Below are 17,200 nucleotides of genomic sequence, written 5' to 3' on the forward strand. Positions count from 1 at the left end.
GTGTTTCTGCACTACATTACACACCAATGAAGGCGGTGACCTTGGGGTTGATGATGCCGCTGGGGAGGAGGTGAAAGTCGTACTCCACCGAGTCCACCACCACCGTGTGTCCTGCGTTGTTGCCGCCCTGCAGAGAGGAGACAGGCAGTGGTGAGGAGAGACAAACAGAAACACACACACACACACACATACAGAGAGAGAGGCCTAATGGAGCCTCTGCAACTATGTGTGGTTGATGGAAGGCAGGCTGAATAGTTTGGCGAGCAGCATAAACCACCGGCCGCTGTCCGTTAGAGTGCTACTCTGTTCCTTAGCGACTCCTGCTCACTGTTCACTCAGAACTCAAAAAGGTCTCACTGAAGTGTAAACTTACTGACAATAGTATATATATATATATATAACAAGTCCAAACACAAACTAAAGCTTTGACAGTAAATTGGCCTCATGCAACAACCTGTCTGTGTTTATCGTAAACCTTTCAGACTCACCAAACAGGAAAAACAACATGTAAGAATCCCTCATTTCAGCCTGAATCCCTTTCATTATTTGCATCAACATGTATAATAAAACTAGCTTCACAAAAAAAGACTTTCACACGGCGGTCCAGCTGCACTGTGACAGATAATAACGAGAGAAAAGACTGATATGAGAGACGGTCGAGTGGACGCAGCGTGAATATAGGCAGCTCATTCAAATCAGCAAGACACGATGGTTAACAGAATATTCATTTTGCAATGAGTTTGTTTTAGTTATTTCTGCATTACATTTATACTACCGTAAAAGATATTACGATGTCAGGTCGTATTGTGTTTTTTTTACCCCGTAGAGAAAGACTTTCACTACATGAATTATGCGACAGGTCTTGAGCACTTGTGCCTGAAGCCCAGTATCAGTCAGCTGGTAAACCAGCAGCTCAAACTGGGCAACATGTTTGGCCAAATGCACTTAAAAACACAAACACAAGCAGCACCTGGTTAAAACTGTCTGGCTCACACTCCAATACCTGGGACAGCCCCAAATAACATGAACTGAAGATACCTTTTTATTTAGCTAAAACAATTAGACATTAAAGTAGACATTATATTTAATTATTTTTTGTTATGTAGAACCATGCACAATATATACACTTGCGAAAGTGTCAAGAAACAATCAGGATTAAATTGTGGTTGTTTATTGGAGAAATCACCTTACTGACACTGAACCACTCCGATTGGTTGATCACATTTTCAAACAGAAAGACTGAAATTAACGGTGACAATACGTGCTTGCTGGGTATTAATCTGAATGCTTAATACAGGCCTGCACATGATTAAGCACAGCTGACAGTGGAGAAAAAAAAATGCAAAAGTGGAGCCCAGAAAAAGAACAGCAAGTCCTCAGATGAGACAGTCTCAACCTGACCTGCTTGGCTCCTTTCTGCTTTACTTTTCACACTCTGAGGGTTTTTATACTTACAACTCAGGGACTTACAGATGGGAAAAAAATAAAGGATTATATTAGTAGAGAAAAAAAAAAAAAAAAGAAGCAAAGCACACAAAAACTACACGGGACAGATGAATAAAGTGTTGTAAGCCTCTTTATTTTTTGCGGTGCTGAAAATAAAAGGCAGCTGCAGATCCATTCATGCGCCGACTACCTGAGGTGCCAATTCAACTTGTGACCGGGACGTGTTCCCAACGATGTAGCCTGTGGATGTAAATCAAGCCCAGCATGTGCTTCAACCACATGGGGTTATTCCTGGCACCAGCAGCACCCTTAAGATGGGGGCGGGAAGATGCCTCTTCTTTTTAAATACTTTTACGATGCATCCCATCCCCCACAAAACATAACTCTGGTTCTCATACAGTGCTGGGATCAAACTCTTGCTCCCAGCACGAGACACTTTTAATGCTCACCTGCTACTGTGCAGTGGTTTGTGCACCGCTATGGCGACGCAGGCTATCCACAGAGAGGTGTCAGGAAAGAAGCTGCTAAAATACAAACTATTTCACATAAGCTCAGCTATTTTCAAGGCACAATAGATGGAGATGTATTATCTGATGGTATTGTTGGTGTATTCTGTCTGTCGTGGGTGAGGGATCCCTCCACTGTTGCTCTTCCTAAACGTTCACATTTTAACCCCATTAAAAGGTTTTTCCTTTACCCAAGTTATGTACAGACTTTACAGCCCCTTGAGGTGAAATATTGGGCGATACAAATAGACATTCACTGAAATAAAGTGTTAACAAAATACAGAACTGATGGGTTTGGTAAAACATCTTAACGACAGGCTGATGAAAGATTATCTTCTACAACTTTTGAAATAAAGCCTGAGTTTGCTGTTGGTGTTAATGGATCAAGACATGTTACCTAATCTGGATGCGTGATTCTGCTCTTGACCGGTGATTAAAATAGACCTCACACCCTTCTGCTTTGGTATGAAAGGGCAGACATGGGTTACATATTGATGAGTACTTATATCATTGTCAGCCAAAACATCTGCACATTTTGATGGTAAATATAGTTTTATTATAAAGTTTATGTTCTTGCATGAACTCCTAAGAAGCAGACTGAAAACAAGTTTCTTACCTTTTCTATTGATAAGGTATAGGCTATTAGGTTTAGTATTAATTATGGGATTTGTTCCTCCAACTCTAGCTCCTTTCCAGTCTCAAACTCTTCTGGACTCTTTTCCGGATTATCAGCCTACAAGACTTTATGGACTTAATTAAGAAAACAAATACATCATCTTGCCCTCTGAATTTTTTACCATCCTCTCTATCTTTTGTTAGTTCCTCATTGTCTACGGGAAAGTGTCCCCTCCTATTTTAAGTATGCCACAATCCAGCCTATATTAAAGAAAACTAACTTCGGTCCTGCTTTACCCAAAACTGTCTTTTCTATCCAACGGTTGGAGACGGTTGAGGCCAACCAACTTACTGTTGCATTGGAGAGGCACAATATGTACGACAAGTTCCAGTCAGGGTTTCGGAAACCGCACTCTACTGAAACCGTTCTTCTGAGGTTTTCACATGATATGTATGGTAGACCATAACATCCTGTTTAGGAGGCTACGTGATTGGGTGGGAATATCTGCCATTGCATTTGACTGGTTTTCATCTTACCTCACTGGCAGATGTTTGAGCGTCTTTGTTGGAGACTTTGTGACTTGTGGTGTACCGCAAGGCTCGATTCTGGGGCCTTCGTTATTTTCTTTATAGTCGTTACCCTTGCGACAGATTATAAAACAAGTATAATGTTGTGTATCATTTAATGCGGATGATGTCAACTCTGTCTTTCTTTTAGGTTATATAGGCGCCAACACTGTCTCAATGCCATTGGAGACTGGGCGACAGAAAATAGTTTCCAACTCTATGCTGATAAGACGGAGGTTCTAGTTGTTGCACCAGAAGAAGTTGTCCCCACCATCAAGCAGAGTATTAGCCCACTTCCCTCTGCGGCCCACTTCAACCAGCGTAATCTTGGGGTAATTCTTGACCAATCCTTGTCGTTTGACACCCCGTGTCAGCAGCTTTCTAATCTTCTTCTTCTTCTTCTTTCCACTTCTGAAATATCAGTAAACTGAGATCTGTAGTATCAACAGCTGAACTAGGAATGTTCATACATGCCTTTATCTATTCTCGCATTTATTACTGTAACGCACTTTTCTCCTCACTCAGTATGTCTGCTCTTAAAAAGCTACCACCGTCTCCGACCACACCCATGCTCAGATCTCTTCACTGGCTCCCTGTAGCGTACAGGATCCACTTTAAAATTCTCACACTCACTTTCAGAGCATCCTGCATGTGTGGTGGAACTACTTCACCCTTATTTACTCTCAGATCAAACCTGTTATCTTCTGGCGTGTGTGTCCCACGCACACACACACGCCTTAAGACCCGAGGTGGCCAAGCTTTTGAGGCAGTAGCACGAAAGTTATAAAATGCTCTACCTGCATTCCTACGGTTTGCCGTTTCTGTAAAATCATTTTTTTTTTAAATCAGCATAATACATACCCATTTAGACAAGCATTTGGGTAAAATTAATGATCCAGGTCTGCATATTCTATCTTGCCTCTGTTAACACGTTTCAGAAACTGATCTTTTAAATTAGTGGCCCTTTTATGGTCACCTAGTGTTAAATATGTTTTCTTCTTTGTCTGAAATTACTCTCCTGTTAAGCACTTTATTTATGTCTGTGAAAATGACTGTATAAATAAATTTGACTATATGTACACTTTTAACTAACCCTCTTAAGTGTTGAAAAAGCTTGTGCATACAACCTCAATTTACCAAAACATCCAGTGAAAGAGCTAAAAAGACAATAGTCTCCGTTTGCCAAGTTAGCAAAGTCCTGGTTTCAGTAAACATCTCTGTAGCAACAGCGTTGAGGGCATTGTGAATCTGCGTGTAACCATGAGTTACTCCTACAAACAGAAAATATAATTGGTTTAATTAACTTGATGAACCTGTTTGACTTGTTTCAAGTATTTTTCTTATCTACAAGCAGTCAGGTTGTAGATGGGTTGATAATTCGACTTAAGATCAGTTGGAAATATTTGTGCATTTTATTCAATAACACATACTAACTTTTACAGACTATGGCTGGAAAATAGTGCACCAACTCTGCTTCATTCTCCAGTTGATTATTTTATTCATTTAGAAATGTATTTATGTACATTTTACCGGTATGCAGTAAAGGCATAACTAACCCTAACCCTATGTTGGAGCCTGAAAGGAAGGTAATGAGCAAATATGTGCATTCCCTGAGTGAAGCATGATATGCTAGTCCACAATAATGACTGCTGACTCTGCCCTCAGTCTTCAGGGATGTGTTTTGCTGGCTTCAAGTCCTCTCAGCTACAGACCCCCTATTTCTCAACTGTGACTTTTAGTAACTCAGAGGTCTGGACTGTAAAGAACACCGAGCAAGACTGCTGTCAAAGCTTATTTTATAAAAAGCTCAACGCTATTGACTCCAGCGGCCCCCAATAAACACACACACACACACACACACACACACACACACACACACAGTATGGAGGGGACACTGTGCAGGGCGTTCGCCAGAGAGTGGTTTATTTTTTACACGTGTCCTTCCTCGACGGGAGTGTTGAGACAAGCAAGCTGCAAGGCTCCGAAGAATCCTTGTTATGTAGACTTGTTATCAACAGAGATAGCTAATACTTAGCACCAGCGGCCAAAAGATTGCCTGTATTGAAGGTTGAGGAAATGGTGTTAGGTATGTAGTTACGATATTAGCTTATCGTAGATATGGTGGTATTAGCGTATAGGTCAGCCAATATGTTATAAATGTCAAAGATAATTGAGAAACTGTCTCCATAAAGAGTGCGTCGACCGAAGAGCATCGACTGAATAAAAAATGTCCTGCTCAGATTGCTCCTTGGCAAATTCGAAAGCAATAATATTGACGGTGCAATATTAATATTCAGCAAGCAGCAACAATAGTCGTTTGCTGCTATATTGCTGCTTGCTGAAGTCTATTCAATCAAAAAAAAAAGTACTTACTTCACATTGCTGTTCTGACACGCCATCAAGCTGAACTCATCCAAAGTATTCACACACTTTGCAGCAGCTGTGGCGGCTGAGGAGGTTAGCAGAAGGTAACATTTTCTCTTCATCCCTGAAACGCGTTGCCGATATTGGAACTCGCAGTATATCAAAATCATAGTACATCATCTCAAATGCATGCAATATCGATTGAGGCAACACCACAACAAGATGATATTTTCAATGTGTAACTTAAAAGTGCAAGCTCCAACATCGGGAGCATTTCTATTGCCTCTCAACGGCTCTCAGCATGTCGATGGTGAGCCAGCAGCTCTAACGGTGCAAACTACGACGAAAGTCCCAAAATCGCTAACAGTGTTCACCCGAAGGGGAACTGGGAGGTTATGGGACACCGTTATCAGCTGGAACCGCCATACGAGAGCAGTACGAAGCAGAGGCCGTGAGCCAACCAGCGGGGCACGCCCACATGCACTTACGTGCACTAAAAGGATGCGCAGTCAGCCCAACCGTTTCAACAAAACAAGGAGAAGCTCCGATAACACACAGAAGGAAAGCAACGTCATTCTCTGCTCAGGTAGACATTACTACACGATATCTTTACAAAGCAAAAAAGTGGTTTGGTGCTATAATAATGTTACGAATGTTAAATACAGATCCTTTATGTCAACAACTGAGGTTATTTGTGTTTGCCTCCTGCTAACACCATGATGTAAATCAGGCCTTTGGCTGTAAAATGGTTTTATAGTATAAAGTAAAGCCAGTTTCAAACCTCTAACATTTTATTTGTAGACCTTGCTGCAATGAATGGAAACCAGAAGTTTCCTTTTGACCTCAATGTGAATGCAGCAGCATTATAGACAACGTACAGTAAGATTGTCATTCTGACTTCATCGCCTCAGATTGCAGTCTTTCCCTTTAGTAAACACACAAACTCTGCTGCGGACAAAGCGTGAACAAAAACTATTGAGAGCTGCTTGAGTTTGAAATCTATTCAAACAAAATAGGAAGTACTTCACATTGCTGTGCTAAAACACAGCTAAACTGAACTCATCCAAGTTGTTTCCCACGTTTAGTTGCCCTTTAACGATCACTATTTCCCAAACACAAAGTGTGAACCAATATGAATTACAAGTAAAAGCCAATAACTAAAAAGTAAAGAAACCGTTTAAGTGGGAACAGTGTTGTTGGTCCGGGGCGGTGCAGTCCCGTGGGTTTAATGTGCGTTTGTTATGCCGAGGAAAAATACTCTGGATGCAGCCGGCAGTTAATTTTACAACTCTAAAACTCTTGTAGTACGAACCCCGTCTCCAGCGACAGAAAGTGACATGCCAAATTCAAATTCTTCCGACCGCTGCCTGCCGTGTTCTGCTGCAGGAGAGCGCACAAACAGCCTAAAAGAGCTGAGCAATAAATAAGCATTAAGAAACATCGATGCTGGTCTGTTGCCGTCATTGTGCTTCGGGAAACTCAAGTCGGGAACGGAGAAGCGCTACAGCGATCTTTACTATAATTTATAATAATTATAATACTCGGCGGGCCGTATTAAAAAGCCCACGGGCCCCTCTAGGCCATCACTGAAGAGAGGCTCAGACCTCCCTCGACTGCTTTCACAAAACCATTAATGTTCAGGGAGTTCAGGGACAGGAATCTCCACAGTACACAGTGGGTATAGAGTTGAGAAACAAGTCCTAAACGACAACAAAACATGTCAGTCTCCAATCCACCAGTTTTGCATGGGAAAAGTTGAGTCCATGCTAATTTAACACGAAGCGCCAGGAGTTGAACCACTGAGCCAACGTGCTGGCCGAGTCCAGATAAAGAGCAAGTGGAGGCGTCACATGGATGTCCCTAAATATACAGCTTGATGAGATAAATAATAGCAACTCCCTAGTACCTGCACAACCACATCTCTTTACACATGCAATCGTTTAAGAGGAAGCCACACTGTCACAGCAAATCATGATGTTGGATTCGCAAGAAAGCAACATCAGTTTGTTCATCCTGCGATAGAAGTTATTATATTATCAACACGCCATGCATGTTGTCTTGTTGTGCATCATGTCCCCTCCCAGCATGCCTGAAATGATAAGGTAGTGTGCATATAGGGATAATATGTTCATGTGCAGCCTGCAGGATCAGGATAACACTAGTTTGTTAACAAATAAAAATGATATGAATAAACTGGAATTTGCCAATATATTACAAACAATGAGATTACATGTTGGTGTTATATTGGAGCTAATGATATTTACCATATCGAAGACAACAGGTACATTCATCCATGTTCATTTAACCACTATAGTGTCAAACATCTTTGAACTTTAATGTAGCGAATGCAGTCTTCAACAACAGGGAAAGCAACACATGAATACAGAAACAGCCACAATTCAACACCAGTATCATACAAGTGTGATTAAATAAAAACCTGCCGCAATAACATCAGCTGTATTTAAACGCACCACGAGAGCCCAGTACGAACTGATGCACCTGGTCCCTCTCGTTAGCCAACGGAGCCTTCAGCTACCTGGTCACGTGCACACGACAGGAGTCAATTCATCACAGACATTAAAATGTGCCCGAGGAACTAAACGCAGCTAGCAGGAACTCAAGGTGACATTAGCAGCAGCAACAACAACAACAACTGTGAGAAACAACACGCGGGTCAGCTGGCTAGTCATCGTTCAGCTCCGGGGCAACTAGCTTCACGGAGGCATAACAAGTGAAGGCAGCATGAGGAGGAGAGAGGAGCAAGTTCGCACGCGCGCAAAACCAACCTGACATCTGCACACCATATCCGCGTCTTGTGCCAGCAGGTCCACAACTTTTCCTTTCCCCTCGTCCCCCCACTGAGCCCCGAGCACCACGGTCACTCTGTTGCCGACGGGCCGTCTGGGTGCACGTTTCGTCGGGCTGTCGTCGCTGCCGTTCGCGGCCCCGGCGGGTTCCTCTCTCCCACTTTCCGACATGTCTGCTGGGTCGCTGTCTGAGTACACTCGTGCGTCCTATCGCACCGCGCTTCTGCACCAAAGGTAGCTGGAAGAAGGACTGAGGGAGCTTCACTCCACCACGGCAACGTTGGACGCGAGGAAGTAACACGCCTTGCACATGCGTACAAGTGTCTGATATTAAAATTACCATACCGTAGGCCTATACATAAATGGAAACAGAAACATTAAACAGCAGCTTTAAACTTATTTCAAATACACTTTTTGCATTTTGTATTAGTGTGAAATGAAATAGTTGTCAGCTACACGTTTATTATTATAATTGTATAGATTTATTCGACATAGGTTTCTAGAATCCGACAGGATGTGAATTATCTTTATTGTTTTGACAAGCTCAGCGGACACTCCCACTACTCTGGAGGTGTGTTCAAAGCAAATATGTGTCTTTAGTAATTCGGCTGTTATAATATTTTGACATTTTTAAAATACCTTACTCTTCTGTGCATTTCAGAATGTGTGTCTTTTGTTTGCAGAACAAATACAGTAGTCTTCCGCCCATAACACAGAGTCAAGGATTATGCCACATCAACATGTTTCCTTTGTCAAAAAAAAACTAAATTAAAATGTATTCAAAGAAGAGAGTACTTCTCAGGTGAAATATAATAACATAAAATAAGTTAAGTGCATAAAATACCAGTTAATTTGCACCTAAACAAAGAAATGTCAGAAATAAATAAATAGTGAGGATTAGTAATGGAAACACCAAATGACATACTGGTACTATAAAGTATTACAACTTCCTTGTTTATACTAAGCAACCATATGTATATATTATTTTGTATTTCACTTACTAGAGCAGGATTTACAATCTTAACATTAATGAATACAAAAGGGAATACAAAATGATTATGAAAATGTATTCAGATAATGTTGTTTTTTTTTACATAGCATTGACAGGTGTCACATTGGCCTGTACACAAATACACGCACCTGATACCATTAAAACCACCCTGAATAGCCAACTGATAGTTTATGATATATCTGTCTTTAAAACACTTTTTAAGTTGAGTATATGATTCCTGCTTTATACTAGAGAGAAACAAACAACACATTCTGGATATTACAAAAGCAGATAGGCCCTTCGGACAGCTCCAACAACTCAGAGAGGCGTCAAAGACTCTTTAAAAGCCAGATGTTCATGTCATAGTAATCTCTCTACAATGGATTATCACAATATTGTGCTAAATATAGTAGATATATAGTTCTGCATGCTTTTTTTTTACGGAGAAGGGGACCTTGGTTTCTGTAATTTAAGATTGCCTTCCTCAGATGTATTCAGATTCAGATTCAACTTTATTGTCATTGCACAGAGTACAGATACTGAGGCAACGAAATGTCTGTTAGCATCCGACCAGCAGTACAAAGAGAGCAGTATATTTACAGACAAAGTGCAATGCAGATTAATTAAATTTGATTGAGTCACTAGACAGGTATCTCCAGTCTCAGCTCAGAGGCTGTGTTCAGGACATTTTTCAACTTTAACTCATTCATCATTTAGAGTCTAAATGATGAATGAGTTAACAGTCTTTTAGACCTTTCAAAAAGAATGAAACACTCTTTTGACAGGGTATTTATACTCACAAGGTGCATTTCAGTATTTTAAGTAATTATTCTTTACTTGGACCCTCATTAGCTTCCACACAATGGTCGCTATAGTGTTCTTGGGGTCCGCACAAAAATAGCAACAGTAAAAACAACCTAAAGCCTCATGGGTCAATAAAACAAAGAAATAAGGTCAAACGAGCCACGTATAAAGACGGGGAAATAAGTGACTGTCACAGTTGTTGCACTTGGACTGGTTTTCTTTAGAATAGGGAACACTGCTCTCTTTTCTCTTAAAGGGCAACATGCATTTGATCCACATACACTTACTGAAGCTCCAACTTTAACTGTTTTAGATAGTGATGTATTTAGAATTATTTGGTTCCCTCTGGTGGTGATCAGAAATACAGAAATGTGCAGTTGCTCACATTATGAAGCGTGATGTCCACACGGTGCTGAACCTAAACCTGAGAACATTTGATTACACTCCTTCCTTAATGGTGGCTCCCCATTGAGAGGTGACATAAAACAAAAAGCTTCGTAAACAATAGATTTTCTGAAAGATTGTGGAGACAATGAGTACAGAATATGTTGTTTATCAGACTTTCCGTTCCCGTCCGTGCCCGTTGGAACCTGCTGCAGATGGAGGGGCACAGTGCCAGGTACATCTCACATCACGACTGTCCTTTCATTTCCTTTGAGCTCAGCGTGGGACAGATGGTCAAGTGGGTGAACACTGGGAGCACTGGGAGCCGGTCACGACTCAGGATGCTTTTAGAAAGGGCCTTTTATTATCAAACTGATGACATTCCTACATGTTTTCGACGCTGGCCTTGTTCACTTCTCATCTGGTTTTCACAGAACTGTCAAAGGAAAGGTAATTATCAAATTAACTAGTAGACTACATAACTGTTAAATATAAGTGTAATATTTACCTCTAAAAATGTACAGCGATAGAGGAAGTACTCAGATCCTTTTTAATTAAAAGTACCAATACATACTGTGGAAAAGACTTCACTACGAACAAGAGTCCTGCATTTAAACCCTTAATTTAAAAAAGTTAAATTATGTCAGCAGGCCTATTACCAGCTGAAAGTACTTCAGTTTCTGTAACCGCTATTATTACAGTTGTTGCTTTCTATATTCATTTTGTATTTATTTCTGCTGCAACAACTGCATTTCCCCGCTGGGGATCGACAAAGGTGTACTAATCGTACTTCCACCACGAGCGGTAATGACACGGTTGTCCGACAGGGGGCAGCAGCGACCTGACATGCGCCGACACTCTTGCTCTGTGGTTTTGTTTTTATTGTTACTTCCGGAGGCTAACAACCAGCTAACAACACAGGAACCCGACTCTGTAAAAAAAAAAAACTCCTCTCGGGGTTCATCCACGTTCATATAAAACCGTTATCTCTAAAATGTCCGCCCCGCTGCTCCTCAGGGCTTTTGTGAACGAGCGACTGACAGCTGCTGCCGAGGAGATATTTCATGTTTTTGAACGAACCATAACAAAATATGAAGAAGACGCTTCCAGCTCCAAACAGGAGATTGAGCGTCTCGGAGGTTTGCTGCAGGAGTTTGTGTCCAATCACAACACAGGTCGGTTCATTATGTGTATTTATTTATTTATAGTATATATATTTATAATAATACATATGTCAGTGCCAAACTAGACTAGAGTAATGAGCCTAAAGGGTTGTCAAAGTGTCATCTCGATTGTATTTTTTATTTCTGTTCCGGTATTTTTTTTAAAGGGCGTTAAAGTCCTAATTTTATGCTGAAACTAGTCATTGTTTTGGTCATATATTCAATAATAGATGTATCTATTTATCTGATTAAAAAAATCTCCAGAAACCAGAACCAGACAAACACTTAGCTTTAACCGATTAGCTTTAATTTTATTAAAAATAAAAATATTCTAAAGATAATACAGCAAAAAAAAAGGAGACAATTACTTAACTATGATACATGATAGTAAACATGTGTGCCATTGGAAGATGTCACATTCAGCTGCTGGAAATTATAACGTGCAATTTTCAAGAAATCCCTTTTTAATGAAAATAATAATTAGCTGCAGCCATAATCTAGATGTGCTTAAATATTGCCAACCTCTCTTGCACCATAAACAAACTTGTTATTGGTGATAAAACTATTAAAGAAAACCGAATGGGAGATGCAGAACCTTTTTTTAATTCTTATTTTTTTTCCTTTTCCTAGACTTTTCTCAGTCGTCCACCTGTAAAGAGGAAACTTCCCCGGAGCAGCTCCACTGTGAGCGGGAGCCGAGCGCCAGCGTCCATCAGAGGGACCCAGACACACCACAACACATCAAAGAGGAAGCTCATGAACTCTGGGCCATTCAGCAGCCAGAAGAAGAACAAGAGTTTAAGGAGGCTGATGTCTCATGTCTACCTCCTTCATCTGCCTGGGTGAAAAACGAGCAGGACGACACACACCTGCCTGTGCATCCTCGGACTCAAACCCGTGAAAGTGAGGAGCAATTTCAGGTGGAAATCGAAACTGTGCATTTTGTGCTACCTCTCGCCTCACCTCTGTCGTCACAAACCCCGATCCACAATGAAATGATCCAAGATGGCAGGGAAAACGAAAGAACTGCTGCAAGTTTTACGTCCAACCAAACACAGATCGACCGAAGCCAGAGCGCCATCATCGCATCCAGAGAATCCCCTCATTTATCTCACTTGAGTTCAGTTGCACCTGACTACCGTTGCTATTTGTGCGACAAATCTTTTTCCTCCAATCATCACTTGACAAACCATGCCTTTCGCATCCATTCAAAGGACGCAGAGGTCCTCTGTGCTGTGTGCGGTACAACCCTGGAGTCCACCGAAAGCCTTAACGTGCACCTAAATTCCCACAAGGGCTCAAAATGTTGTCACATGTGTGGCAAACAGTGCAAAAGCAACACCGCTCTGACCGAACACATGGCCGGCCACTCCGGGGTGAAACTGCATCGCTGTCATGTTTGTGGGAAGGAGTGCAGCCGGAAAGGAGATCTGAAGATACACATGAGGATTCACACGGGCGAAAAGCCTTTCTGTTGCTCTTACTGTGATAAAAGTTTCACCCACAGCGGACATCTGAGGAAGCACTTGAGAAGCCACACCGGAGAGCGGCCGCACCGCTGTGTCGTTTGCGGCAGAGGCTTCCTCCAGAGCACACACCTGAAATACCACTTACGGACTCACGCTCCGTGAGTGGACCTGGAGTTTATCATTGTGCTCTTTGCTGACTCGGCACTAAGAGCGTCTTTCTTCTCTTTACAGCGATGTGTAAAAGAGCAGCCGTTAAGTCATCACATGATTAATCTGACAGCCAATCAGAGACAAAATGATCCGCCATAATGTTACATGTTTTTATTCTTTTTTTTTAAGTACATTTGTTTGTGTAAAATCCTTGATTTCCCCTTAAAATGGCTGAAATGGAAACAAAAAGGAAAACCAAACTGAATCACGGAGGAGTAAAAGGGAAGTATGTTTTACTTTTTATCTTTGACTTAAGCACAAAAATATATTTATATCATATTTTAATATACGTCCGTCTTCACTGTTGACACAACCCGTGTTCTGGTGGCAACTTTTCACTTGGTAACAGCTCACAGGAAGAGTCACTATTCTTAGTAACACAACACTGCTATTAGCATCCAGAACATCTTAGTCATTATTTATTTCATGTCACAGAATTTGAATGATGTTAAATCTGTGTGTGCTGCGGATGTGTTGGTACTTGCTGAACACCGTTAAACCACATTAGTTAACCAAGAACCAACTGTAGCAGGATGCATGTATTTATTTAATACTATATTAATCAAGCAGCATTTTGTGGAGCCGGTGTGCTGTTCGCTTCAGCAGCAGCTTCTCTCATATTAAAAAACACTTTCCCAGCCTTGTATTGTATTCTACTCTTTTCTATTTGAGCTAAAGCTTTTTTGAGGGAGCGTCTGGTAAAGAACTGGACATGAAAGAGAAACACTCACATTGATTGTTACTGTAATATGAAAAAGAAGATGTATTAGAGCTTCCAATATCCACCGGAGGTTACTGAGTCATTTGTGCTTAATTACTTATTTTATTATAGCTGACATGTTTGTTTGGCATGAGCAAGTCATCCTGTTAAAGCAGTTATTCATGCTGCAGATGAAGCCACTTGCTTCCCTGAGGGTTATGAAATATGTCTTTATTCATATGTGTGTTTAGAGATGACTGTTTGGATCACCCACAAGGCATTTTATTGCGGTTATAAGCCGACTAGCGGGACAAGAATTTTCACACATTAACTTTTTGCCAGACACGTTATGAATGTTTTATAACATATTAAAATGCATAAACCAACTTTACTCAACATTTAAAGCAAAGTGTGAGTACAAACCTGCAGCTGGTTAATTTACATCTGGCACAAGTTCTGAGTAAATGAGAACAAATAATAGTGTTAATGCGTCTTTCCTTGAACCCCCCCTATCAAGCATTTATAAACACTATATCAATATTTAATAAACAGTTTGTTAGACATTACAATGTCGTTGCACGCAGCTAAAATATATATTTTTGTATTAGTATTTGTCACCAGTTATAACTTCTAAGACACATTTTATAATATTACAACTGTGTTTTACTATATCAGCATTCATTACCTGTTTGTACACCAGCCTCTGCTTATGAATGCCCCACAGGAGAAGTTATAGTCGTTGACAAATACATTTGTTTGTGGTCTGAGATGAATATAGTTCACCAGCAGGTGGCGCTGCAAGAGCCTTTATTCCATCTGTTGAGCAAGTCAGTGAAGGCTCTGAATTCCTCAGGGAGCAGGTTGAAAGATTTGATTTCAACTGCTAATTACTTTTCACTTTCCTTGAAGAGCAGAAACTACTCAGTCACCCGGGTTGAAGCCATTCATCGATGACTTTCTGGTGAACAGGAGCTCAATTCAGGAATCTCCGTGTTTGGGAAGCTGCTTCAGGCGATTCAGATTTTAGATTGCAAAGCTAAATAGCTAATCGGGCCTCAGTGACCCCGAAACCTAAAACCAACTACCTTAATCTGGTTATGCAGACACGGGATCACCAGCAAACACCGCTGATCCTTGGGAATAGTTTTCCCCACATGTTGGCTCATGTCTAGTCTTAACGGGGATTTAAGCACTCAAATTTAACCAGAGGATTTGTTTTCAACACCCCCAGCTGGCTAAACCACTGTTACATTATAGACCACGCCAGCCCTTAGACCTCTCTACTGTATACTCTTCAGTATGTACTTGCAGCAGCATCTGACCCACACTATTGATATTTAAGGAAAAACTTTTCTGTAAAAAAAACACACAAAAAACAGAGCAAGAGGTTAATCTTTTGTGAAGTTAAATTATGTGAAACTTACACGAGAACTGGAGGGATTTTCCTTTATGTGGGTCAGGCTGTGTTTCATAGATTAACACCGGCGAAGAGGGTTTACAGTGGCAGTTTTTATGTGTGTGTGTGCATGCAGACTGCAGAGTGTGTGAAAAGTGACATTTTGCACCCACGAGCTGTTACGAAGAATTTCATTGGCACTCGGCAATCAGGAATTCCTCTGGGCTTCGGTTGCATAACTGGGTCGTTCAGTTACTCACCCAGGGAAGTCTCTGCAAGTGAGTGAGTGCAAATGTCCACCCAGGCGATGATGGAGCTAATTCCAGGGGGAGTTTCATGTGCAAAGAAAAATGAGGAGGAGATCGGACAGGTTCACCCCCGCGGGTTTGGTTTGATGTGGAGGAGGACAGCCAACATCTGGACTAAAACATATACTCGCAAACACACCAACAAGCAGGTTATGCAATAGGAAAAGGATGTTGGTCAAGCTACGCAAGTTATCGTCATTATTTGTGCACATTTGTTTAATGTGGGAGTTATTGGGAGGAGAAGCTGTCAGCTGGTCACATTCTTCAAGTCGATAGGAAAGATTCACGTGTTATTTCCGCAATCATTTTACAACCCAATTATTCTGATTGGCTCGTCTGCAAACCTGAAGAACATAACTTTATCCTTAAGAACAGTTTAGTTGATCTTCTTAGTGGTAACTTATTCAAATTAAATTAAAGACTGAACAGGGAGAAGAAAGCCACAACGACAGAATATCTGTTTTTTATCTGGTCACATGCTGTAGATGTTTTAGACCCATGGTGCAAATACAAAGACAAGTTTTGTTTTGTGGAAAACCTTGAGGATGGCCAGATGATACATTTGCCTTCTTGTTTACTTTGCATTGCTAATCCTTGTTTGTGTGAATCACATGCTGGACCTTTCATGCGTCGAGGAGCCCTGCTATTAAAAGCACTGAGAATGACTGATGATGCTGTTGTTGCCGTCGGAAGATTTCCAACACAGTTGTTTCCTCACACACTTGTCCTGTCCAGATCTGCTGAATGATGGCTCACTTTTCTTCTATTGCTTTATTCACTGTGTGGTTCACTAAATGATTTTAGCCATTACACACAAATTAAAATGCAGGCCCATCTAACTCACAGTATGTTTCTACAGCAGAACTTAAAATAGGCCTACGTTTACGATTACATAATGTTGAAAGGTTTCTAATTAAGTATCCGCCAGGTGGCAAACTGCTTATACAGAAAGACAGAGACGCTGTATGCAGATCTAGCGACCTGTCAATCACAAGGCCCAGAGGATACCCTGCTTTATGGTCTAGTTGACTCTAAAAGAGCCTATAATTTACTAAATGAACATCATGCTATGTTGGAACTATAGTTGAGACCATAAACCCAGGTTTACAATGTTGGGTCATTTTCTCATTATTATTATTATTATTATTATTATTATTATTATTATTTTTACAATCAGACATCTTTTTGCAACCAGAGGAGTCGCTCCCTGGTGTCCATTAGAAGGAATGCAGGTCGAAGGCTCTTTCGCATTGGCTTCACTTTTTCTTTTTTTTTTTTAAAACAGGAGGTTACATAATGCATATTGTAAATGTATTATATTCTGGTGGTGTATAAATCCAAAGTAACCAGCTGGCCTGCCATTTGTCGGAATCTGGAGCTGTCATAGGACCCCCCCTCCCCCCCCCTCCCCCTCCCCCGTCTCCCGGCGCCAGCTGCATTGCTGCGGAGCGTTGAGTTGAGTTGTGTGTG

General features: G+C 41.1%; 2 protein-coding genes across 4 annotated transcripts in view; one reads left to right on the forward strand and one right to left on the reverse strand.

Moving 5' to 3' along the window:
* The window catches only part of adss2 (adenylosuccinate synthase 2), a 23,915-nt gene extending 15,111 nt beyond the window's left edge, over positions 1 to 8,804 (reverse strand). The window contains exons 1-2 of the mRNA XM_034551805.1: positions 8,285 to 8,804; positions 25 to 127 (exon numbers count right to left, since the gene is read on the reverse strand). Of these exons, the coding sequence (XP_034407696.1) occupies positions 25 to 127; positions 8,285 to 8,476 (295 nt within the window). The 5' untranslated portion in view covers positions 8,477 to 8,804. The remainder of the gene's footprint in view (positions 1 to 24; positions 128 to 8,284) is intronic.
* On the forward strand, positions 6,017 to 13,966 carry LOC117743880 (zinc finger protein 91-like). 3 transcript variants are annotated; one of them, XM_034551807.1, is made up of 4 exons: positions 6,017 to 6,084; positions 10,660 to 10,719; positions 11,502 to 11,659; positions 12,278 to 13,966. In XM_034551807.1, exons 2-4 carry the CDS (start codon positions 10,700 to 10,702, stop codon positions 13,276 to 13,278), a joined length of 1,179 nt encoding a protein of 392 aa, XP_034407698.1. In that variant the 5' UTR covers positions 6,017 to 6,084; positions 10,660 to 10,699; the 3' UTR covers positions 13,279 to 13,966. The 3 variants fall into 3 exon arrangements, with proteins under 3 accessions (XP_034407698.1, XP_034407699.1, XP_034407697.1); XM_034551808.1 differs by lacking the exon at positions 6,017 to 6,084 and adding an exon at positions 7,769 to 8,120; XM_034551806.1 differs by lacking the exons at positions 6,017 to 6,084; positions 10,660 to 10,719 and adding an exon at positions 10,756 to 10,934.
* The last annotated feature ends 3,234 nt before the right edge of the window (positions 13,967 to 17,200 follow it).

The sequence above is a fragment of the Cyclopterus lumpus genome, chromosome 15 (genome assembly GCF_009769545.1).
Source record: "Cyclopterus lumpus isolate fCycLum1 chromosome 15, fCycLum1.pri, whole genome shotgun sequence".
Classification (NCBI taxonomy): Eukaryota; Metazoa; Chordata; class Actinopteri; order Perciformes; family Cyclopteridae; genus Cyclopterus; species Cyclopterus lumpus.